The following is a 23,973-nucleotide window of genomic DNA, read 5'->3' as shown; positions in this document are numbered from 1 at the left end:
TACTGCGTCCAGCTCTGGAGCCCTCAGCACAGGAAAGACATGGACCTGTTGGAGCAGGTCCAGAGGAGGGCCACGAAAATGATCAGGGGGATGGAACACCTCTCCTCTGAAGAAAGGCTGAGAGAGTTGAGGTTATTCAGCCTGGAGAAGAGAAGGCTCCAGGGAGACCTTATTGTGGCCTTTCAATACTTAAAGGGGGCTTTCAAGAAAGATGGGAGGACAGACTTTTTAGCAGGGCCTGTTGTGACAGGACAAGGGGGAATGGTTTTAAACTAAAAGAGGGGAGATTCAGAATAGATATAAGCAAGAAATGTTTTACAATGAGGGTGGTGAAACACTGGCACAGGTTGCCCAGAGAGGTGGTAGATGCCCCATCCCTGGAAACATTCAAGGTCAGGTTGGACGGGGCTCTGAGCAACCTGATCTAGTTGGAGATGTCCCTGCCCATGGCAGGGGGGTTGGACTAGATGACCTTTAAAGGTCCCTTCCAACCCAAACCATTCTATGATTCTATGAAATTAATTTAATTTATTGCCAATTAACAACAGAGCAGGATAATGAGAAATAAGAAAAAATCTTAAATCACCTTCCCCCCACCCCTCCCTTCTTCCCAGGCTCAGCTTCACTCCTGACTTCTCTACCTCCTCCCCCCGAGCAGTGCAGGGGGATGGGGAATGGGGGTTGCGGTCAGTTCCTAATGCTTTGTCTCTGCCGCTCCTTCCTCTTCACGCTCTTCCCCTGCTCCAGCGTGGGGTCCCACCCACGGGAGACAGTCCTTCACGAACTTCTCCAATGTGGGTCCTTCAACGGGGTGCAGTCCTTCAGGAACAGACTGCTCCAGCGTGGGTCCCCCACGGGGCCACAGGTCCTGCCAGAAAACCTGCTCTGGTGTGGGCTCCTCTCCATGGGGTCACAGCCTCCTTCAGGGCACATCCACCTGCTCCGGCTTGGGGTCCTCCATGGCCTGCAGGGGGACAGCCTGCCTCACCATGGTCTTCACCACAGGCTGCAGGGGAATCTCTGCTCGGGCACCTGGAGCACCTCCTCCCCCTCCTTCTTCCCTGACCTTGGTGTCTGCAGAGTTTTCTCTCGCATATTCTCACTCCTTTCTCTTCCAGCTACTGTTGCGCAACAGTTTCTACCCCTTCTTAAATATGTTATCCCAGAGGCGCTACCACCGTCGCTGATGGGCTCAGCTTTGGCCAGTGGTGGGTCCGTCTTAGAGCTGGCTGGCATTGGCTCTATAGGACATGGGGGAAGCTTCTAGCAGCTTCTCACAGAAGCCACCCCTGCAACCCCCTCCCCAACGTTGCCATGTAAACCCCATACAACCATAAATTAATTCTAGAATACAGGTATATTTCTTAAATTCAGTAGATTACGAAGTGTATTAGGAACACAGTGTATGTGCTCCGACCTGCAAACACTGGGAATTCACCAATTAAGTCTAAAATGCTCCATTATGCACCGAAATTTTTTTTAGAAGCCCGTTTTCTAACTGTCCTGGTTTTGGCTGGGATAGAGTTAAATTTCTTCCTAGTGCTGTGTTTTGGAACACAGCAGAAGGAAGATGCTCTGCAGAAAAGCAAGACCTTTTATGATTGTTTAATAGTTATAGCCAATTTTTTTCCTGCTTTTCTGACAAAAAGCCACACCAGAAAGTTTATTTTATATTTTTTATTGTATGCCAAAGTTCATTAAAGATGGGGTTTTGCTTGTAACAAGTTACTCAAAAATTGTTTCTAGGCAGAGATTCATTAGCAATCTGACTTATTTCAAAGCATAGGCTTGTTCAACCAGGACACAAAAATAATATTGTGTAACTGAAAAAGAGCTGCAGGTTCAAGGAGTTTCCAAATATTACAAATCTTGAGATCTCATCAGGAAATAAAAATAAAATCAAATAAAAGCAGTCACAATATAAAATAGCAGCTCCATGTAGCTTTTTCAAGTTTTAACTTTATTCAGAAAGTGTCACTTAGTTCAGTTTGCCTCATTCTTTGAAGCTTCATCAAAGTTTTCGACAAGATCTAGAAAAAGAAAAATGTTGAAATTAAAGTTTGACCCACTTCTGCTTTGCCAATTTCCGCCCTCCAAAGTTCTACTTCATATCAAGTGCTTACAAGGCAAAAAAAAAAAAAATCAGCTTATAAAAAACAGACCAAATAACATTTAAGAGCTTCATGGTTCATTCTTCTTGTTTAAACAAGTAAGTTTTAGATGGTTCATTCTAAAGCACCATTCTAAGAGCATTTAACTTCACCATACCCACAACTGGGCAAAGTGATACTGAAAAGGTAGTTTCTTACCACTCTTATTGAATATTAAATAATTATCTTAGCCATACCTATTACTCCTACACAGGACAAAAATGCTAGCTCAAACCAATGGTCCATCTAAGTCTCACATGGTATCTGAAAACAATGCCCACAGAAATTCTATAACAGCGAGTGCCTAGTCAATACTCTTACCGTCCTTGGCCCAATCTTATGCTGCACGTGTTATCTCTCAGCAAAATTCACTTCCTTTTCCTCCAATGCATGCTTGTTCTTACCTGGAACTTCATCATCATCATCACCAGTAGCAAGTGGTGCTTTTCCATCCACAGCTGCAAGAGCAAACAGTTCAAAAGCATCAGTCAAACTCACCACAAGCATCTTGACTACAAAGCTGTTTTGCTTTGTGTTTTTTGAAAACATTATCAAAGAGTCTGAGCTAAACGGCAATGCTCTGTCCAGTTCCCCTGCTGAATAAAAGTCTACAACTAACCCTTTGTTACCAATTGTCATGGTTTAACCCAGTAGGCAGCCAAAAACCACGCAGCCGCTCGCTCGCTCCCCCCCACCCCCCAGTGGGACGGGGAGAGAATCGGAAGAGTAAGAGTGAGAAAAACTCGTAGGTTGAGATAAACACAGTTTAATGGAACAGAAAAGGAAGGGAAAATGATAATAATAATAAGAATAGAATATACAAAACGAGTGTAACCGCCGAGCAATGCCCAAAAAACCACCGATCGGTACTTCCTGGAACACGCCTACCATTCATATACTGAGCATGACGTCACATGGTATGGAAGACCCCATTGGCCAGCTGAGCCAGCTGTCCTGGCTATGCTCCCTCCCACCCTCTTGTGCACCTGGCAGAGCATGGGAAGCTGAAAAGTCCTTGACTAGCAGGGTACTTAGCAACAACTGAAAACATCAGTGTGTTATCAACATTCTTCTCATACTAAATCCAAAACACAGCACTAGGAAGAAATTTAACCCTATCCCTGCCGAAACTAGGACAGTATCCACCCCTTATTCCATACCATCTACGTCATGCCCAGGTCTCACATTTCCCAACACATTCCAATTAATCGCCACCACCTTTCCTGCCTTTTAATATGTACACACAGATATCAGTCCCTTAGTCTATGGGCCATCCCTCTAAAATTGAGTTCATTTAGTCCATGACTTTGGGCTCCATCTGTCATAACAGTCTTTCAGGGCAGGAGAGATGGTGTGTGGTGTTGGATTGTTGCATCCTGAAGCCAGTTCTGGTTCCATTATCACTGTACTCGTCCAGTTCTATCATCATTGCACTTTGCTCGGTTTCATCAAAGTTCATTCTTCATTAATCTGGGTGATTTCTACTGCAATACTGTTGATAGCAACCATAGAAATGACGCTATACAATATCATATAGCAAATAACATCATCCAATTCGGTTCATTGGCTATTTTCACCCAAAATCAAATCCCCTTGAGGTACACACCGGACTTCCCCATCCTTTCGCATTACCCACCAAGTGCACCCAGGTCCTTCAGCAAAAGCAATCCCACTGATGGGTTTTCCCTTGCCAGAGGCAGGAGTAACCCAGACTGTCTGCCCCAGCATATTTCTTATGTGCACGACAGGGACTTTATCTCCATCTACAGTACGTAAGAGTCTTGACTGGGCAGGGCCAACTCGAGTGACAGATGCCCTGGTGTTGACTAACCAGGTGGCTTCTGCTAAATGTGTATCCCAATGCTTGAACGTCCCACCGCCCATTGCCCTCAGTGTTGTCTTTAGCAGCCCGTTGGATCGTTCGATTTTCCCAGAGACTGGTGCATGGTAGGGGATGTGATAGACCCACTCAATGCCATGCTCTTTGGCCCAGGTGTCTATGAGGGTGTTTCAGAAATGAGTCCCGTTGTCTGACTCAAGTCTTTCTGGGGTGCCATGTCGCCATAGGACTTGCTTTTCAAGGCCCAGGATGGTGTTCCGGGCGGTGGCATGGGGCATGGGATATGTTTCCAGCCATCCAGTGGTTGCTTCCACCATGGTGAGCACATAGTGTTTGCCTTGGCGGGTTTGTGGGAGTGTGATATAATCAATCTGCCAGGCCTCCCCATATTTATATTTCAACCATCGTCCTCCATACCAAAGGGGGTTTACTCGCTTGGCTTGCTTGATTGCAGCCCATGTTTCACATTCATGGATAACCTGTGCAATAGCGTCCATGGTCAAGTTCACCCCTCGATCACGAGCCCATCTATATGTTGCGTCTCTTCCTTGATGGCCTGAGGCATCATGGGCCCAGCAAGCTATAAATAATTCACCCTTATGTTGCCAGTCCAGATCCACCTGAACCACTTCAATCTTAGCAGCCTGGTCCACCTGCTGGTTGTTTTGGTGTTCTTCAGTGGCCCGGCTCTCAGGTACGTGAGCATCTACATGACGTACTTTTACAACCACGTTCTCTACCCGGGCAGCGATATCTTGCCACAACGCAGCAGCCCAGATGGGTTTACCTCTGCGCTGCCAGTTGTTCTGCTTCCATTGCTACAACCACCCCCACAGGACATTTGCCACCATCCATGAGTCAGTATAGAGATAAAGTACTGGCCACTTTTCTCGTTCAGCAATATCCAAGGCCAGCTGGATGGCTTTCACCTCTGCAAACTGGCTCGATTCACCTTCTCCTTCAGCAGTTTCTGTGACTTGGCGTATAGGACTCCATACAGCAGCTTTCCACCTCCGATGCTTTCCCACAAGGTGACAGGACCCATCAGTGAACAGGGCATATTGCTTCTCATTTTCTGGTAGTTTGTTATACAGTGGGGCCTCTTCAGGACACGTCACCTCCTCCTCTGGGGATATTCCGAAATCTTTGCCTTCTGGCCACTCCGTGATCACTTCCAAGATTCCTGGGCAACTGGGGTTTCCTATTCAGGCCCGTTGTGTGATCAGTGCAACCCACTTACTCCACGTAGCATCGGTTGCATGATGTGTAGAGGGGACCCTCCCTTTGAACATCCAGCCCAGCACTGGCAGTCGGGGTGCCAGGAGGAGCTGGGCTTCAGTACCAACCACTTCCGAAGCAGCTCGAACCCCTTCATATGCTGCCAATATCTCCTTCTCAGTTGGAGTGTAGCGGGCCTCCGATCCTCTGTATCCCCGACTCCAGAACCCTAAGGGTCGACCTCGAGTCTCCCCTGGGGCTTTCTGCCAGAGGCTCCAGGTAGGGCCGTTCTCCCCGGCTGCGGTGTAGAGCACATTCTTCACATCTTGTCCTGCCCGGACTGGCCCAAGGGCTACTGCCTGAACTATCTCCTGTTTAATTTGTTCAAAGGCTTGTTGTTGCTCAGGGCCCCATTTGAAGTCATTCTTCTTCCGAGTCACTTGATAGAGGGGGCTTACGATTTGACTGTAATTTGGAATATGCATTCTCCAAAAGCCCACAACGCCTAAGAAAGCTTGTGTTTCCCTTTTGCTAGTTGGTGGGGACATGGCTGTTATTTTGTTGATCACATCCATTGGGATCTGACGACGTCTGCCCTGCCATTTTATTCCTAAAAACTGGATCTCCTGGGCAGGTCCCTTAACCTTACTTTGTTTTATGGCAAAGCCGGCTTTCAGAATGATTTGAATTATTTTCTTCCCTTTCTCAAAAACTTCTTCTGCTGTGTTGCCCCACACGATGATGTCATCAACGTATTGCAGGTGTTCTGGAGCCTCACCCTGTTCCAGTGCGGTGTGAATTAGTCCATGGCAAATGGTAGGGCTGTGTTTCCACCCCTGGGGCAGTCGGTTCCAGGTGTACTGGACACCCCTCCAAGTGAAAGCAAACTGTGGCCTACACTCTGCCGCCAAAGGGATGGAGAAGAACGCATTAGCGATATCAATTGTGGCGTACCACTTGGCTGCCTTTGACTCCAGTTCGTATTGGAGTTCTACCATGTCCGGCACAGCAGCACTCAGTGGTGGCGTGACTTCGTTCAGGCCACGGTAGTCCACTCATTCCCGGTTAGGCTCACTTCGGCCTCCAATACAGTTAACTCTTGGGATCCCCCTGTCCCTCCAGAAATACAGATGGGTTCTGCCCCTTTATAGCTTGATGGCATCAGGGTACACTGTGCACCGGTGTCTACGAGAGTGTCCTGGTTCCGGCTGGGACAGGGTTAACTTTCTTCCCAGTAGCTTGCGGGTTTAGTGTGAAAGGAGCATTGATGGCCCATTGATGCTTTGGCTGTTGCTGGGTGGTGCTTGCACGGGGAGGGGGGAGCACAGCTGGCCAGTGGGGTATTCTATACCATGTGACATCATGCTCAGTATAAAAACCAGAGGTGTGGGGGGGCTCGCCCCCTGTTCGTGACACGCGGTCGGCGAGCAGTTGCATTGCGCATTGCCTGCTTTGTGTATTCTGTTATTGTTGTTGTTCTCATTGTTATTATTACTGTTCTACTTAGTTTTATTTCAATTATTAAACTGTTTTTATCTCAACCCAGGAGCTTTCCCACTCGTGCCCTCCCGATTCTCTCCCCCATCCCACTGGAGGAGGGGGGTGATCGAGCGGCTGTGTGGGGTTTATTTTTGCTGGCTGGGGTTAAACCACGACTGAGAGCCTTATACTCCTGTGGGTCTGATGTGCCAGGCCATCGAATCCACACAGTCCAGTAAACCCAGTTGTTCCTTTCCTCCACCTGGCTGGAGGCAGGGCCCCTCTAGTTCTGGTCATAGTATTCATTACTGGACCGTCGTGAGACAGGTTTTTTCTGAAAACTGGAGCAGCATTTTTCCTGGGAGAACCCCCTTGTGTGATTTTTTTTCCTTGCAACTCACGTACCCGTGCCTCTAGGGTCAAGGTAGGTTTTCCATCCCACTGCCTCATGTCCTCTCCGTAGCCACGCAGGTAAAACCACAGGGTGCCCTGGGGTGTGTACCTTCTATATCCTCTCTCTTGAGCAGAAGAACGCTGACTCCTAATGGCTGAGATACTGGTCCGTACAGGTGGAGAATAAGACGTATCCTCTTCAAGTTGCTGGACCTCCTGGGACAGTTTCTCCACAGCTGAGACAAGGGAGGAGGAGACACTTTCTTCGTATTCCCAGAGTCTGCCAAGGACGTCATCCACCATTGGTGCTTCTTCCTCTTTCCAGCACAGTACTGCCAACGAACTGGCATACGATGCTGGTGCGCTCCATACCAACTTCCGCCACATGGGTCGCATGCACTAGACTTCATCTGGATCTTTGGGTGTTTGGTCGTTGTCCATGTCACTACAAACCACCTCCAGCATGCCTAAGTCTCTCAGGTACTGGATACCTCTCTCCATAGTGGTCCATTTGCCTGGGCGATATATAACATCTTCCTTGAAGGGATACCTTTCCTTCACGCCTGACAGGAGTTGCCTCCAGGGGCTGAGGACTTGTGCCCCTTTTCCAATTGCTTTGTCAATGCCCCCTTCCCTAGCAAGGGATCCCAGCTGTTTGGCTTCCTTCCCCTCTAATTCCAGGCTACTGGCCCCATTATCCCAGCATCGGAGCAGCCAGGTAACAATATGCTCGCCTGGACGACGGCTGAAATCTTTCCGCATATCTCGCAGCTCACTCAGGGATAGGGATCGGGTGGGTTTCCGTCTCATTTATGAGTTCTTCCTCTTCCTCCTCCCCTCCTCATGATGGCCCTGCTTTTCCATCATCTCTGTCTAAACGACCTGACTTTCACTTCCAAGATTTCCTCTTATGTACAGGGGCGACTGATACCAGCAAGGGTTGGTCCTCTCGTTCAGCTGTAGTACCTGTTGCTGCGGTTGGAGTAGCCGCAGTGTCTGTCGTTTTGTCATCAGATCCGGAGACCTTCTCTCCCCCTTGAGGGTTCTGAATAGTATTGAACAGGGCTCGGTAGGCATGGGCCAGGCCCCAGCACGTTGCAGTGATCTGGGTCTCTCTGGAATTGCCAGGGTGACAGCATACGTTTTCCAAATATTTTACTAGTTTTTCAGGATTCTGCACTTGTTCAGGGGTGAAGTTCCAAAACACTGGAGGTGACCACTGTCCTAGGCACTTGCCCATACTATCCCACACACCCTGCCACTCATAACTATCCAGCCTCGGGGCAGATCTCTGGGTGGTATTCTTAAGTAGTTGTTTAACCTTAAACAAGGCCTGAAACACATTCAGGAGACATAGCAATAGGAACGTGCTGGTTTGAACATCCCAAGGATATTCAAAATCCTCAAGAGCTATTGTAATCAGCCTGGAGGAGAAGGGGAAGGAGAAGGAAGATGTCTCCCCTGTAAATTGGCTCTCCGAGGAGAAGGGGTAAAAAGTGTAATTACTAATAGTTTCTGAGAAATGGCTCCTGAAGTACAGGAATGACGGCAGTGCTGAGTACAATCCCATGACCAATGCTTTTATCATACCATAAGCCAGTGTTACAGAGTGTAGCAAAACCTTAATCCATCTCCCAGAGGCAATAAACCCCACATAAATACTGATAATCAGCAGTATATACAGCCAGTAAGGTGCTACATACCAAAACTTCAAGTACAGATCCGACAACTCTGAGAGCAAGTAAACCAACATTGTGACCAGCGACTATTAAACTGATATAATGAATGCTTATAACAAATTTGTTTTAACCCGTTCGTGTCAGATGTGTCGTTATCTCAACCCTTCGTGCCCCACGTTGGGCGCCAAAAAGGACTGTCGTGGTTTAACCCGGCAGGCAGCCAAACACCACACAGCCGCTCGCTCACTCCCCCCCACACCCAGTGGGACAGGGAGAGAATCGGAAGGGTAAGAGTGAGAAAACTCGCGGGTTGAGATAAAGACAGTTTAATAGAACAGAAAAGGAAGGGAAAAATAATAATAATAATAATAATGATGATAGAACATACAAAATGAGCGTACCCACCAAGCAATGCCCAAAAAAACAGCAATCACTACTTCCTTGACCACGTCTCCTAGTTTATATACTGAGCATGTCGTCATATGGTATGGAATACCCCATTGGCCAGTTGGGTTAGCTGTCCTGACTATGCTCCCTCCCAGCCTCTTGTGCACCTGGCAGAGCATGGGAAGGTGAAAAGTCCTTGACTAGCAGGGTACTTAGCAACAACTGAAAACATCAGTGTGTTATCAACATTCTTCTCATACTAAATCCAAAACACAGCACTAGGAAGAAATTTAACTCTATCCCAGCCGAAACCAGGACACCGATAATGCTAAAACAGCCCAGCTGGAAAATTAGGAGATGCACGCTAAACCTGTTTACTAGTCACCATCTTGGTTCCAGATATATAGAGTGCCTTGCGTGGTAATCATTTTCAGCTAAAAGCGCAGAGACTGATTTTACCAATTTCTCTTAAAAGCAGCTTGGTTTATTGACTACTCAGTGGTTCTTGAGGCTTACATATTTTACAACATTAGCAAGTTATAAGGAAATCTTAGGATCTTATGATCCTAGGCCTTCAAGGAAAACTAAGGTGTAATTGTAGCAGCACATGACTATAGGCACTTAAAGATATTATTGTTCCCTGGCAAAGTCAGAGGAATATGGAACTGGATGCACAATTTTATACTTAGGTGGTTGAGGTAACCACATGTCCTGGTCCACATCCCTGCTGACTCAGTAATTTCTTAACTATTCCCATTATATTTGCCAGAGCTAGTGAGACTTAACCATGTCCATTGTAGCAGACCAATGAGCATCTGTGAAACTGCAGCAGTATAATGCTAAGAATAGATATCTTGGGTCCCTGGGTGCCTGTGCCACTACTTTTACTGCTATTCTTAGCTGTACCACCTAGAGAGTATGAGACAGCTTAGCCTGTCACCTCCGTTTTATCCTAATTAATCCTTCTCAGTTTTCAAGAAAGGCATGAGGAAAGAGATGGATTTATACTAGACTTCTGAAATTGCTGTACCCTGATTTCTAGAGAACCGAAATAGATGAATGCATAAACTTTGTTCTGAAAGGGCTTGGGACAAGGTCACCGCTAAGCCTCCTTTTTTTTTTTTTAACAGCAGAAAGCTGTTACAGCTTGAGTGCATCTTAGTGACAAATACAACATTTTAAAAGTGAACCATGTTATTTCCTCCTAAATTTTCTGCATTCTCTCTCATCCCCGAGACCAGACTAAGTTTACTTTAGCACCTGCAAATGCAATCATCACAGACACTTCACTCTAATGTCAGACTTCCAAATCTAGCAGACAGTGCTGAAAGGAAAGGTTTGTGCAACTACTCTGGCATCCACCCAAAGTGGAAAGAAATAGCCATTTACCAGGTCATACAAAGCAAGCACTTTAAACAAGCTTCCCTAATATCAAAACTGCACAATTTAGCTTATCCAGAATATACTCACCTTGTTATAAGAAGAGAGATCTTAAGGGATCATTTTAAATCCTTCAAGTTTTCTTTCTTTCAAGCTCCACTACTACCACAGGGAAGCCACACAGGTGACACTAGGAAGGAGGAACCTGAGCTCCATGGGGAAAGAAGCAGTTTACCTCACCTCCTGAAGACTACTTCTAGCAGGATTTTTTTTTCAGTGGGAAGTTGACAGAAGGGAAGCATCATCAGCTTTAGGAATGGAAATAGAGGCTATCTTTGCTGGCAGCAAAGCACAGAAAGAAAAAACGTAACAATCAAGTTCATAACTACCAGAAGAAGTAGGAAGTAAGTAGGAAGACCCTACATGCAGGACACGAAGAATGTTCTCAGTGTCAACAAGCCTGTCTTTCACTCCCAATTCTCACCCTGTAGCAGCAGCACCTTTTCCAAACACCACATACTTAAGTCCCTCCTCTACTTTTCCCACACAGTTTTAGGGAGAACAAGTGTTCAGGTTCTTTTACTAATTTAAGGATAGAATAGGAAGTTGGTGTATCTAGCTTAATGATCATGCCAGTCCTGTTCTCTACACTGTTCTACACACACAGAAATTATAACATATTTCCTTACAAATACTGTATAATTCCCTCTTAGCTATCAAAAAGCCCGTGCAAGAAGAAATACCTTCACCATACCTGTGAGGGAGCAAAGCAGTAGCAAGATGTCTGTCCTCAAGTCCCTCTCCCCATTGTTTATGTTTCCATTGAAAGTGTCAAAACAGACCTACTCAAAGTATATCTTTTTTTAAAACCTAACTCTCCCAGAGTAACTCTACCTAGCTTTAATGAATTAGGTATGTCAAAATATGGTAGCCACACCAAGAAGTAAACTACCATGAAATCAAGTCTGGCTACAACTTTCTAGTCCTAGACCAGCTGCAAGATATGCTGAGAGACAGGTGCCTCTGCTTTATTCTGTTATATTCATTGTTGGATTTGAGCTATAAATAAGATCTAAGAGTTCTATTTCTTTATAAGCATTTTATAACATGCTTGCAGACAGTAAGAGTGCACTGAATTTCACTGCAGCTATACAAATAAGCCACATATCAGCTGCCAGCGTGAAACGCATTCAAGTTACAACTTACATTGCTTGGGTAGGGCTTCTGCCAATCTCCTCAGGCTGGTCAAACTGTCAGCTCCGAGCTGATTTAAGATGCTAGGAAGCATTTCTGTCAGCTGCTTTGTCTCAGCATGGCCGGTGATAGTGAAAGTGTTAGCAGCCAGAGATGCCTGAACTTTAGGGTTATTGAAGTGAATGACTGTTCCTTGGTTGGTAAACATATTTACCTGCAAGAAAAAAAAAATCCAGTATTTGAAGCAGTTTAGCATGATTTTTCAATTTAAAAGGAAACTAGCTGAAGTTCCTAAAGCTCAATAAAGACCTATTGATAATTTACAGACAAGTTTAAGATGTTACTGTCGTGGTTTAACCCCAGCAAGCAAAAATAACCTCCACGCAGCCGCTCGATCACACCCCCCCGGTGGGATGGGGGAGAGAATCGGGAGGGCACAAGTAGGAAAGCTCCCGGGTTGAGATAAAAACAGTTTAATAATTGAAATAAAACTAAGTAGAACAGTAATAATAACAATGAGAACAACAACAATAACAGAATACACAAAGCAGGCAATGCACAACACAACCGCTCACCGACCGCCGACCGCGTGTCACGAACGGGGGGCGAGCCCCCCCCCACACCTGGTTTTTATACTGAGCATGATGTCACATGGTATAGAATACCCCATTGGCCAGCTGGGTCCACCACCCCGGCTGTGCTCCCCCCTCCCGGTGCAAGCATCACCCAGCAACAGCCAAAGCATCAATGGGCCATCAACGCTCCTTTCACACCGAACCCAAAACACAGCACACACACCCCCAAGCTACTGGGAAGAAAGTTAACCCTGTCCCAGCTGGAACCAGGACAATATCCACCCCTTATTCTATACCATCTACATCATGCCCAGGTCTCACATTTTCCCATACATTCCAATTAGTCACCGCTCCTTTTTCCTGCCTTTTGATATATATACACACACACAGAGATATCATTCCCTTAGTCCATGGGCCATCCCTCTAAAACGTCCGTTGAGTTCATTTAGTCCATGACTTCGGGTTCCACCTGTCATAACAGTCTTGCAGGGCAGGAGAGATGGTGTGTGGTGTCGGGCTCTTGCATGCGGAGGCCAGTTCTGGGCGCTCGTCCAGTTCATTGTTGCACCTTGCTCAGTTTCATCGGAGTTCAACCTACATTAATCTGGGTGATTCTTACTGTAATACTGTTAATATGGCATATGGTAACCATAGAAGTGATGACATACAGTACTATGTAATAACTAACATCATACAATTCAGTTCATTGGCTACTTTCACCCAAAATTAAATCCCCTTGAGGTACACACCGGACTTCCCCATCCTTTCGCATCACCCACCAAGTGCACCCAGGTCCCTGAGCAAAAGCAACCCCACGGATGGGTTTTCCCTTGCCAGAGGCAGGAGCAACCCAGACCGTCTTCCCCAGCATATTTCTCATATGCACGACAGGGACTTTATCCCCCTCTACAGCACGTAAGGGTTTGGATTGGGCAGGGCCAGCTCGAGTGACAGATCCCCTAGTGTTGACTAACCAGGTGGCCTTTGCTAAATGTGTGTCCCAATGCTTGAATGTCCCACCACCCATTGCCCTCAGCGTAGTCTTTAACAGCCCGTTGTATCGTTCAATTTTTCCAGAGGCTGGTGCATGGTAGGGGATGTGATAGACCCACTCAATGCCGTGCTCTTTGGCCCAGGTGTCTATGAGGGCGTTTCAGAAGTGAGTCCCGTTGTCTGACTCAATTCTTTCTGGGGTGCCATGTCGCCACAGGACTTGCTTTTCAAGGCCCAGGATGGTGTTCCGGGCAGTGGCATGGGGCACAGGGTATGTTTCCAGCCATCCTGTAGTTACTTCCACCATGGTGAGCACATAGCGCTTGCCCTGTCGGGTTTGTGGGAGCGTGATATAATCAATCTGCCAGGCCTCCCCATATTTATACTTCCACCATCGTCCTCCATACCAAAGAGGCTTTACTCGCTTGGCTTGCTTGATTGCAGCGCATGTTTCACATTCGTGGATAACTTGTGCAATAGTGTCCATGGTCAAGTCCACCCCTCGATCACGAGCCCATCTATATGTTGCATCTCTCCCTTGGTGGCCTGAAGTGTCATGGGCCCACCGAGCTATAAATAATTCACCCTTATGTTGCCAGTCCAGATCTACCTGAGCTACTTCGATCTTGGCAGCCTGATCCACCTGCTGGTTGTTTTGGTGCTCTTCACTGGCCCAACTCTTGGGTACGTGAGCATCTACGTGACGTACTTTTACAGTCAGGTTCTCTACCTGGGCAGCAATATCTTGCCACAACGTGGCAGCCCAGATGGGTTTACCTCTGCGCTGCCAGTTGTTCTGCTTCCACTGCTGCAACCATCCCCACAGGGCATTTGCCACCATCCATGAGTCAGTATAGAGATAAAGTACTGGCCATTTTTCGCGTTCGGCAATGTCCAAGGCCAGCTGGATGGCTTTCACCTCTGCAAACTGACTCGACCCACCTTCTCCTTCAGCAGTTTCTGCGACTTCTCGTATAGGACTCCATACAGCAGCTTTCCACCTCCGATGTTTTCCCACAAGGCGACAGGACCCATCAGTGAACAGGGCATATTGCTTCTCGTTTTCTGGTAGTTTGTTATATGGTGGGGCCTCTTCAGCACACGTCACCTCCTCCTCTGGGGATATTCCAAAATCTTTGCCTTCTGGCCAGTTCGTGATCACCTCCAAGATTCCTGGGCGATTGGGGTTTCCTATTCGGGCCTGTTGTGTGATCAGCGCGACTCACTTACTCCACATAGCATCAGTTGCATGATGTGTAGAGGGGACCCTCCCTTTGAACATCTAGCCCAGCACCGGCAGTCGGGGTGCCAGGAGGAGCTGTGCTTCAGTACCAACCACTTCCGAAGCAGCTTGAACCCCTTCATATGCTGCCAATACCTCCTTCTCAGTTGGAGTGTAGCGGGCCTCGGATCCTCTGTATCCCCAACTCCACAACCCTAAGGGTCGACCTCGAGTCTCCCCTGGTGCTTTCTGCCAGAGGCTCCAGGTAGGACCATTCTCCCCGGCTGCGGTGTAGAGCACATTCTTCACATTTTGTCCTGCCCGGACTGGCCCAATGGCTACTGCGTGAACTATCTCCTGTTTAATTTGTTCAAAGGCTTGTTGTTGCTCAGGGCCCCATCTGAAGTCGTTCTTCTTCCTGGTCACTTGATAGAGAGGGCTTACGATCTGACTGTAATTTGGAATATGCATTCTCCAAAAACCCACAACGCCTAAGAAAGCTTGCGTTTCCTTTTTGTTAGTTGGTGGAGACATGGCTGTTATTTTGTGGATCACATCCGTTGGGATCTGACAACGTCCATCTTGCCATTTTATTCCTAAAAACTGGATCTCCTGTGCAGGTCCCTTGACCTTACTTTGTTTTATGGCAAAAACGGCCTTCAGAAGGATTTGGACTATTCTCTCCCCTTTCTTGAAAACTTCCTCTGCTGTGTTGCCCCACACGATGATGTCATCAATGTATTGCAGGTGTTCCAGAGCCTCACCCTGTTCCAGTGCAGTGTGGATCAGTCCATGGCAAATGGTAGGGCTGTGTTTCCACCCCTGGGGCAGTCGGTTCCAGGTGTACTGGACACCCCTCCAAGTGAAAGCAAACTGTGGCCTGCACTCTGCCACCAAAGGGATGGAGAAGAACGCATTCGCGATATCAGTGGTGGCGTACCACTTGGCTGCCTTTGACTCCAGTTCGTATTGAAGTTCCAGCATGTCCGGCACGGCAGCACTCAGTGGCGGCGTTACTTCGTTCAGGCCACGGTAGTCTACTGTTAGCCTCCACTCTCCATTGGACTTTCGCACTGGCCATATGGGACTGTTGAAGGGTGAGCGAGTCTTGCTGATCACTCCTTGGCTCTCCAGTCGACGAATCAGCTCATGGATGGGAATCAGGGAGTCTCGGTTGGTGCGGTATTGCCGCCGGTGCACTGTTGTGGTAGCGATTGGTACCTGTTGTTCTTGGACCTTCAACAACCCCACAACAGAAGGATCCTCTGAGAGACCGGGCAAGGTGGACAGCTGTTTAATTTCCTCCGTCTCCAGGGCAGCTATACCAAAAGCCCACCGATACCCTTTTGGGTCCTTGAAGTACCCTCTCCTGAGGTAGTCTATGCCAAGGATGCACGGAGCCTCTGGGCCAGTCACAATGGGGTGCTTCTGCCACTCATTCCCGGTTAGACTTACTTCCGCCTCCAACACAGTTAACTCTTGGGATCCCCCTGTCACTCCAGAAATACAAATGGGTTCTGCCCCTTTATAGCCTGATGGCATCAGGGTACACTGCGCACCAGTGTCTACGAGAGCCTTATATTCTTGTGGATCTGATGTGCCAGGCCATCGAATCCACACAGTCCAGTAAACCCGGTTGTCCCTTTCCTCCACCTGGCTGGAGGCAGGGCCCCTCTAGTCCTGGTCATCATATTCGCTATCCACTTCTTGTAAGTATGAGTCAGAAGTCCCTTTCTTAAGGTCGGAAGTGGAATCAGCCCTTCTACTCTGTCTGGGGAACTCACTGGAGACTGGAGCAGCGGTTTTCCTGGAAGAACCCCCTTTTGTGGTTGTTTTCCCTTGCAACTCATGTACCCGTGCCTGTAGGACTGAGGTAGGTTTTCCATCCCACTTCCTCATGTCCTCTCCGTGGTCACGCAGGTAAAACCACAGGGTGCCCCAGGGTGTGTACCCACGATGTCTCCTCTCTTGAGCAGAGGGACGCTTGCTCCTAATGGCTGAGACACTGGCCCGTGCGGTGGGGAGCAGGACATATCCTCTTTGAGTTGCTGGACCTCCTGAGACAGTTTCTCCACAGCAGAGACACAGGCCCATAGGGAGGAAGAGAGACTTTCTTCATATTGCCGGAGTTGGCCAGCCAGTTCATCCACTGTTTGTTCCTCTCCATCTCTCCAGGTCATTATTGCCAATGAGTTTGCATGTGATGCTGGTGCGCTCCGTACAAGCTTCCGCCACATGGGTCGGGTGCATTTGACTTCATCTGGGTCTTTGGATAACTGCTCATTGTTCAGGCCATCATAAATCACCTCCAGCACGGCTAATTCCCTCAGGTACTGGATACCTCTCTCCATGGTGGTCCACTTGCCTGGGTGGCATATAACATCTTCCTTGAAGGGATACCTTTCCTTCACACCTGACAGCAGTCGCCTCCAGAGGCTGAGGACTTGTGCCCCTTGTCCAATTGCTTTGTCAATGCCCCCTTCCCTAGAAAGGGATCCCAGCTGCTTGGCTTCCCTACCCTCTAATTCCAGGCTACTGGCCCCGTTATCCCAGCATCGGAGCAGCCAGGTGACAATGTGCTCGCCTGGACGACGACTGAAGTCTTTTCGCATATCTCGCGGCTCACCCAGGGATAGGGATCGGGTGGTTACCATCTCATTTACGGGTTCTGCCTCCTCCTCCTCCTGTTCTCGTGATGGCCCTGGTTCATCTTCATCCCTTACTAGACGAGCTGATTTTCTTGTGCATTTTCTTTTTTGTATAGGGGCGACTGATACCGGCATGGGTTGGTTCTCTGTCGCAGGGGGCAGAGTAGCTGCCGTGCCTGCCCTGAGGGGTGAGGGAGCCGCTGTGCTTGCGCTGTGCTTGCCGTGGGGGGTGGAGTAGCCACAGGGCCTGTTGCTTTGTCATCAGCTGCAGAGACGTTTCCTTCCCCTTGGGGGTTCTGAGTGGTGTTAAACACGGCTCGGTAGGCGTGGGCCAGGCCCCAGCACATTGTAGTGATTTGCGTCTCCCTAGAATGGCCAGGGTGACAGCATACTTCTTCCAAATATTCTACTAATTTTTCAGGGTTCTGCACTTGTTCAGGGGTAAAGTTCCAGAACACTGGGGGTGCCCATCGCCCTAGGCATTTGCCCATGCTATCCCACTCGCCCTGCCACTCATAACTATCCAGCCTTGGGGCAGATCTCTGGATGACATTCTTAAATTGCTTACTAATCTTGGTTAAAACCGCAACAATATTCCCAAGGAGTACCAAGAGATGTATCTTAACTACCCAGGGATGTTCAAGGTACTGGCAAGTTATTTTAACAAAGGAGATAACATCATAGAGGAAGGTAGCAAGGGTGCCATTCTCTATTTCCTCCATAAAAAGCTCTCAGAGGAAAAGGTATAATTGCTAATGGTCTCCATGAGGTGGTACCCGAAATGCAGAAACGGCTTCATTACGAATCCCAAATACCAAATAACCCCCAATGCCAGCATTTTAGTAACAAATCTCCCAGGCAAAACATCATTAATCGCGGCAGAGCACAACAGACTACAAAACCCAACTCCAATTCTTAACAGGTACAGTAAAAACAAGAGCATGGTGCAGAACAAATTAATATGTTACCAGATATAAATTCCTTAATATGCTCTAAATAATCTGTCGTTATCTCAACCCTTCGTGCCCCACGTTGGGCGCCAAAAAGGACTGTCGTGGTTTAACCCCAGCCAGCAAAAATAAACGCCACGCAGCCGCTCGATCACACCCCCCCGGTGGGATGGGGGAGAGAATCGGGAGGGCACAAGTAGGAAAGCTCCCGGGTTGAGATAAAAACAGTTTAATAATTGAAATAAAACTAAGTAGAACAGTAATAATAACAGTGAGAACAACAACAATAACAGAATACACAAAGCAGGCAATGCACAACACAACCGCTCACCGACCGCCGACCGCGTGTCACGAACGGGGGGCGAGCCCCCCCCCACACCTGGTTTTTATACTGAGCATGATGTCACATGGTATAGAATACCCCATTGGCCAGCTGGGTCCACCACCCCGGCTGTGCTCCCCCCTCCCGGTGCAAGCATCACCCAGCAACAGCCAAAGCATCAATGGGCCATCAACGTTCCTTTCACACCGAACCCAAAACACAGCACACCCCCCAAGCTACTGGGAAGAAAGTTAACCCTGTCCCAGCTGGAACCAGGACAGTTACTTACCAGGAAATTAAGTTTGATACATTTTATATTTCTATATAGAAAAGCATTTTTCCCTTTGAAGCAATTACCTCTTCAATTCCAGAAATATTGTTGACGCCCAGTTTCTTCAAAGAAAACTGAAGTTTCTTGTCATCTGCTGTAGCTGTTCTGTGGACAACCTTCTTCTTTCTGCGGGCAGTACCCTTTGCAAAAAAGTTATAAATTAATATTTAAATAGTTCTTCACAAACTCTAACCCTCGTGGCCGTATAACTACTCTGCAGCCATCTACAAATCAACTTTGTATACAAAGTTCTATTTCTGTGTTACAGCAGACACAACCCCACCCCTCCAACTGCACTGCAACAGTCTTTCCCTTGCTATAAAGCAAGCTTTGCACATTTGTGAGAAGTGTGAGATTTTAGGAAGCAATGCACCAGAGAACCTTTATTCCACAATTTTCACGGGGATTCTGCAGCATCCTACTCAGAAAAGAAAAATTGCAAGTTTATCCTTGTTGTTACCATAGGCATAAAACTGAAGACTGATCATCTGCTGAAGACTGACTGACATGCTCTACAGTCCTGTATGCCTAAAGAGTTGCTAGCTTAATTTGGTGACAAATCAAGCTCTACAGAAAGATCTATTCAGACATCATTCCTAGGAATATGCAGACGCGGAAGTCTCGGACACAACACAGCGACCAATGTGATCAAGTTAATGTCACTTTATTGCCCAAATAGCTCGTTTTATATACATTCTTCTACCCAGATACACATGCATCTAGTCCCCCTATTGGTCTACAGTCAGCAAGCACGCGAATCTTAATATACACAGATTGGTCAAAAGCATGTGTCCACGCGAACGCTTCCCCCGCCTGCATTCCGTTACCTAATCTACTGATAGTTACATTTCTCAGGCTACCTCCCTATTCTGCTATCGCTTCAGAGACTCTAAAACCACAATTGCCCTTTAGCAACCCTTTGCCTTATACTGTTGTTAACAAATCCTCAGTGCTTGGAATGTTCATAGGATGTCCGTTATTTAATACAAATCCTTCCACAGGACTATCCCCTAACAATATCTTTGATCTTTAAAGTTCCAAGTGACTGGATTCTTAATTCACCTGGTTATACATTCATTGCCACATGGAGCAGTGTACTTCCTGAAAGCATATGTGCTGCACAGCAGGAGGTGTGTGCAAGCATAACTGTTACAACAATACTAATGATGATCAGTCTAGTGACAGGCCATGTCTGCACTTCAGTGATTTATACCGTTGTTGTAAAGGGAAAAAAAAACCAAAAAAACTAGGTCCACAATGGTCAGGAAAAACTGCTGGAATGCCCCTAACCATCAGCTTCCTAGTGAAAAATGCACAACAGATTTTAGTCTATCATCCCAGTAAATACAAATGGTCTTTCTCTTTTTTTCTATCCCTTATCCTTTACAGTGTCAAGAGAATATGGAGTTGCATATGGTTCATGCTAGGGATTATCTAGAGCTGTGAATGTGAACTGCTTACATGGAGCAAGTTACCTAGAATTAGGATAAACTTTCATGGTTGCTCTACTTCTGACATTTCTGTTCCAAGAAATTATAAAACAGTTGTGGAAAATAAGTAGCAGTTCTGGCCATAGTTTACAGCTGTCTCTTCAGGCTGCAACTTAAGTAGCATCATCAGGGTTTAAAGAAGTGAGCTTCAAGATTGCTTAAAGGTTACTGGAAGAACGTAAGACTAAGGCACAGTAAAACAGCTTTGGAAATCCAAAATTGGTGCATGCCATGAGTAGAAGTTTGGCTATGTTGTTTCTCAGCCAAGTAAGAATAAGGTTGAATGGCTGATTTCCATCTCCTTGGACTTGAGTAACAGAGTATTTCTTTCTGCAGGAATACCATTGATATACCAACTACCAAGTTCTTGATGAAAAAAAAAGAGTGCCACGGGGGAAACCTCGCATCATAGCCCCGGGACAGAGTTTGCCTCTGGTGCCACAGGGGGGAGTTGTGATCACCTAGCATGGATCTTGGAAAAGGTGGAGAGCAAAAGCCCTGTCCTCGATCCCTTGGCTCCCCGCTGTGGGCACCAGCTCCCTGTATGGCATGAGGAGGAAGTGTAGGATATTGATTTTTTTTTAAACCAAGGGAAAACCCACAGGAAGCTGAAGGGAAATGAGGCTCAACTCTGGGAAGGTCTGGCAGGAGGCTGCTGCTTTCTGAAACTATCTCAGAAATTCATGTGGGGAATTCAAAGTACAAGATAGACGAACAAAGGCAGCAACAGAGTGGAACTAGTAACAGGCCCCAAGGAAAACCAGAACAGACAGGGAAGAATATAACAAAGTGCTCATCAAATTTACATGCAAATAGCAATGCTGATATTGTACATGATTAACTCCTCACTTGACTGAATCCTGTCTGGATGGAAATGTGTAGATTTAAAGTTATGTTCCTTTAAGAATTGCTTTAAAGACAGCTTCTTAAAACTTCTTTTAATCAAATATTAATAATCTATTTATGGTTGTTCTTCACTGTCTGTCTTTGTTGGTCCAGTCTCTTATCTCAGCCATTGCCTAACTGTGAGAAAGCAGAATTTGAGCAATTAGAAAGTGGATGTGTAAAGTTTTGTTTTCTCCTTGGTAGAATTATTTCCCATCTATATTATTGCCCTCTATGAACAGAGCTGCTTGCTGCTTTAGTTTTCATTTACCTCCCCGCCAGACTGTCGTGGTTTAACCCCAGCCGGCAACTAAGCCCCACACAGCCGCTCGCTCACTCCCCACCACGGTGGGATGTGGGGAGAGAATCAGAAGGATAAAAGTGAGAAAACTCGTGGGTTGAGATAAAAACAGTTGTATAATAATAATGATGAAAAGGAAAAAACAACAAAGAGAGAGAAAAATAAAACCCAAGAAAGACAAGTGATGCAAAAGAAAACAATTGCTCACCACCAACCGACCAATGCAATAAGAAAATGTGTTGCTGCCCAGCTGTATAAATGGTTGCAATACCTTTTGAGTCAACTGGCAGAAGTTAGAAAACTGGCTGGACACTAACACCTCTAACATAATCCAGTTACAAACAACAAGAAATGTTAATAGACAAATTCACATGAAACTAACGCTTGGAAGACTACAGCTCAAAAGTTCAGTTGTTTGTCTAGAAAGCTTGATGTTCATTCCCTGCTACTGTCAGGTTAGCACACACAGCGATTTGAAAACTACTAAAATTACAGAAATGGCTTAAATTAAGTACCTTGACTACCCAGGAACTGAGCCACACAAGGGTTATGTTAAGTCTCTCTGGACAAAAGACCTCTCAGTAAATTTCAAAAAAAGATGTTTTGAATCAAAGGCTATATAGGAACATATATCCCCTTTTTATCCATATTAAGTACGGATATCAAGCCAGGCAATATGAATTTAATTTAAATGAACAGCTGCTGCTTTCATCTCCACAGATTTAAGCTTCTAAAGATTACAGGGTTTTAGTAAGCAAATTCCATCCTGATCATGCTGAGACATGCTGTTCACACCCCTCTACCTTTATATTAAAGAGGAGTGGGTACAGCAGGCCACAAATGGAATGCTACAGACTCATCTGCCAGTCTTCTAAAAAGGTTTGGAAGAAACGACATGACATTTAGCTGTATCAACATCCTACACAAAAATATCAAATTTCACATAACAAAGTACTACGATAGCCCTCCACCTAAATATAATATTTAGCTTGTTTTTAAGATCTGCAGCCTTACAGTGTCATGAAAATCTTCCAGCAGAGGCAACGTGCAACCTTTTCTCACAAGGAAGAAAAAAAACCAGTACAGTGACAAACATTAAAAACCTCTATAGTCAATACACACATGCCAGTAACATGCACATAATCATCAATATAATACAGCAGTTTTCTGCTTAACTAGTAACCCATAAAAAGAATACACAAAATCACCAAGCCAGTTAATTATTGGATTAACCCTGATTTAAGGCTGCCTAAATCTCCAGCTAAAGGCAAAAACTTCAACACAGGAATGAAAGCTACTGGAAACTCTGTCAGCAAGAGTTATGTTTAATAGCTTGTATTCTAAAATATTGTGTGTACGTTTCTTCAGGTATAAAAAAAATTACTAACAAATTCTTACCTTAAAACTGAAACTGTAATTAAAATGTTTACTAGCATACAACTATATTCAACATACTTTTTTATTTTCAGATTATAAGTAATCACACAGCTACATATATTCAGATGTCATAATAAAATAAAAAGGTCTTCCGAGCATGTTATTCTACAATGATAAGAGTACGAAAAGTACAGAAACTCCAGCTTTGTCCTAAAAAGCAGGAAAACAGCCATGGGCATCTTAAAGATTTGCGACGAGAAATTGGAACATAGCTCTCTCTAATCTGTTATGAAAACTATACCTGAGATCACTTGCTGTAAGGTCTACTTACTTCAAAGTGCCTTCTAATATAGCCTATACAAGAATATAGGCTACAAGTCAGCTATAATATAACAAACCCAAACAGAAAAGGCCGGAGGTTCAGCTCCTACATTCTGCTTCTACCGAACTGACTAGAGATCCCTGCAGCAGTGCAGCTTCCCCCGATGACGGTCCAGCCAAGCTGAGAGTCCTTAGGGCTGCTCCCCACCCGAGTTTTCAGGATCCCACGTCCTAGGCTCAGTGTGTGGGCAGAGACACACAATCCCGAGGGCAGGGAGGGGAGACGACTCCTACCTTGCCACCGATGCGCACTTGGGCCTGGAGCTTAGCAAGCTTTTCTTGGTTCATGATCGTTTCTTTCATCTGCGGAAGCAACAAGAGCGCCCATGAAAAGCGAGTCAGGAAGCACCCGGCGGCGCGGGCCACAACAACCCGGGCCCGGCAGTAGGGTAGGTGGGCACAAGGGGCTCCGCAGCTACCCCCCACCACACTCACACCCCCGGCGGGAGGACGCCCCAGCCCTGCTGGGGGGGGGGGGGGGGGGGGGGAAGTCTGCTCGCACGCAGCGCCGCCGAAGCTCAGCTCAGCTCAGCTCAGCTCAGCCCAGCCCAGCTCAGCTCCCCTCAGGCCCAGCCCATAACCGCCTTGCCTTGCCTTGCCTTCCCTCAACCACCGCCACCCACCGACCCTCAGCCGCGCAACAAATTCCCCCCCAGTCGCCCCCCACCGTCTCCCTTGTACCTTCTTGGGGCGGAAACAGCGGTGCCGGAGCGGGGGGAGGGGAGGAAGACGAGGGCTGCGGGCGCGGGACCGGGACCGGGACCGAGCACAGCACGCG

The 23,973-nt window shown here is 46.7% G+C and overlaps 1 protein-coding gene across 2 annotated transcripts; it reads right to left on the bottom strand.

Moving 5' to 3' along the window:
* Positions 1–1,839: 1,839 nt before the first annotated feature.
* LOC142074745 (transcription factor BTF3-like) lies at positions 1,840–23,973 on the bottom strand. 2 transcript variants are annotated; one of them, XM_075135607.1, is made up of 6 exons: positions 23,877–23,973; positions 23,430–23,498; positions 18,788–18,901; positions 11,733–11,934; positions 2,472–2,608; positions 1,840–2,030 (listed from the first exon to the last, which is right to left on the bottom strand). In XM_075135607.1, the coding sequence occupies exons 2-5, from the start codon at positions 23,496–23,498 to the stop codon at positions 2,502–2,504; spliced, it is 492 nt and encodes a 163-aa protein (XP_074991708.1). In that variant the 5' UTR covers positions 23,877–23,973; the 3' UTR covers positions 1,840–2,030; positions 2,472–2,501. The 2 variants fall into 2 exon arrangements, with proteins under 2 accessions (XP_074991708.1, XP_074991709.1); XM_075135608.1 differs by having other exon boundaries at positions 1,846–2,030; positions 2,555–2,608.

This window comes from Calonectris borealis, chromosome W (assembly GCF_964195595.1).
Source record: "Calonectris borealis chromosome W, bCalBor7.hap1.2, whole genome shotgun sequence".
NCBI lineage: Eukaryota > Metazoa > Chordata > Aves > Procellariiformes > Procellariidae > Calonectris > Calonectris borealis.
The sequence above is the reverse complement of the archived record's forward strand: the minus strand, read 5'-3'. Positions and strand labels throughout refer to the sequence as shown.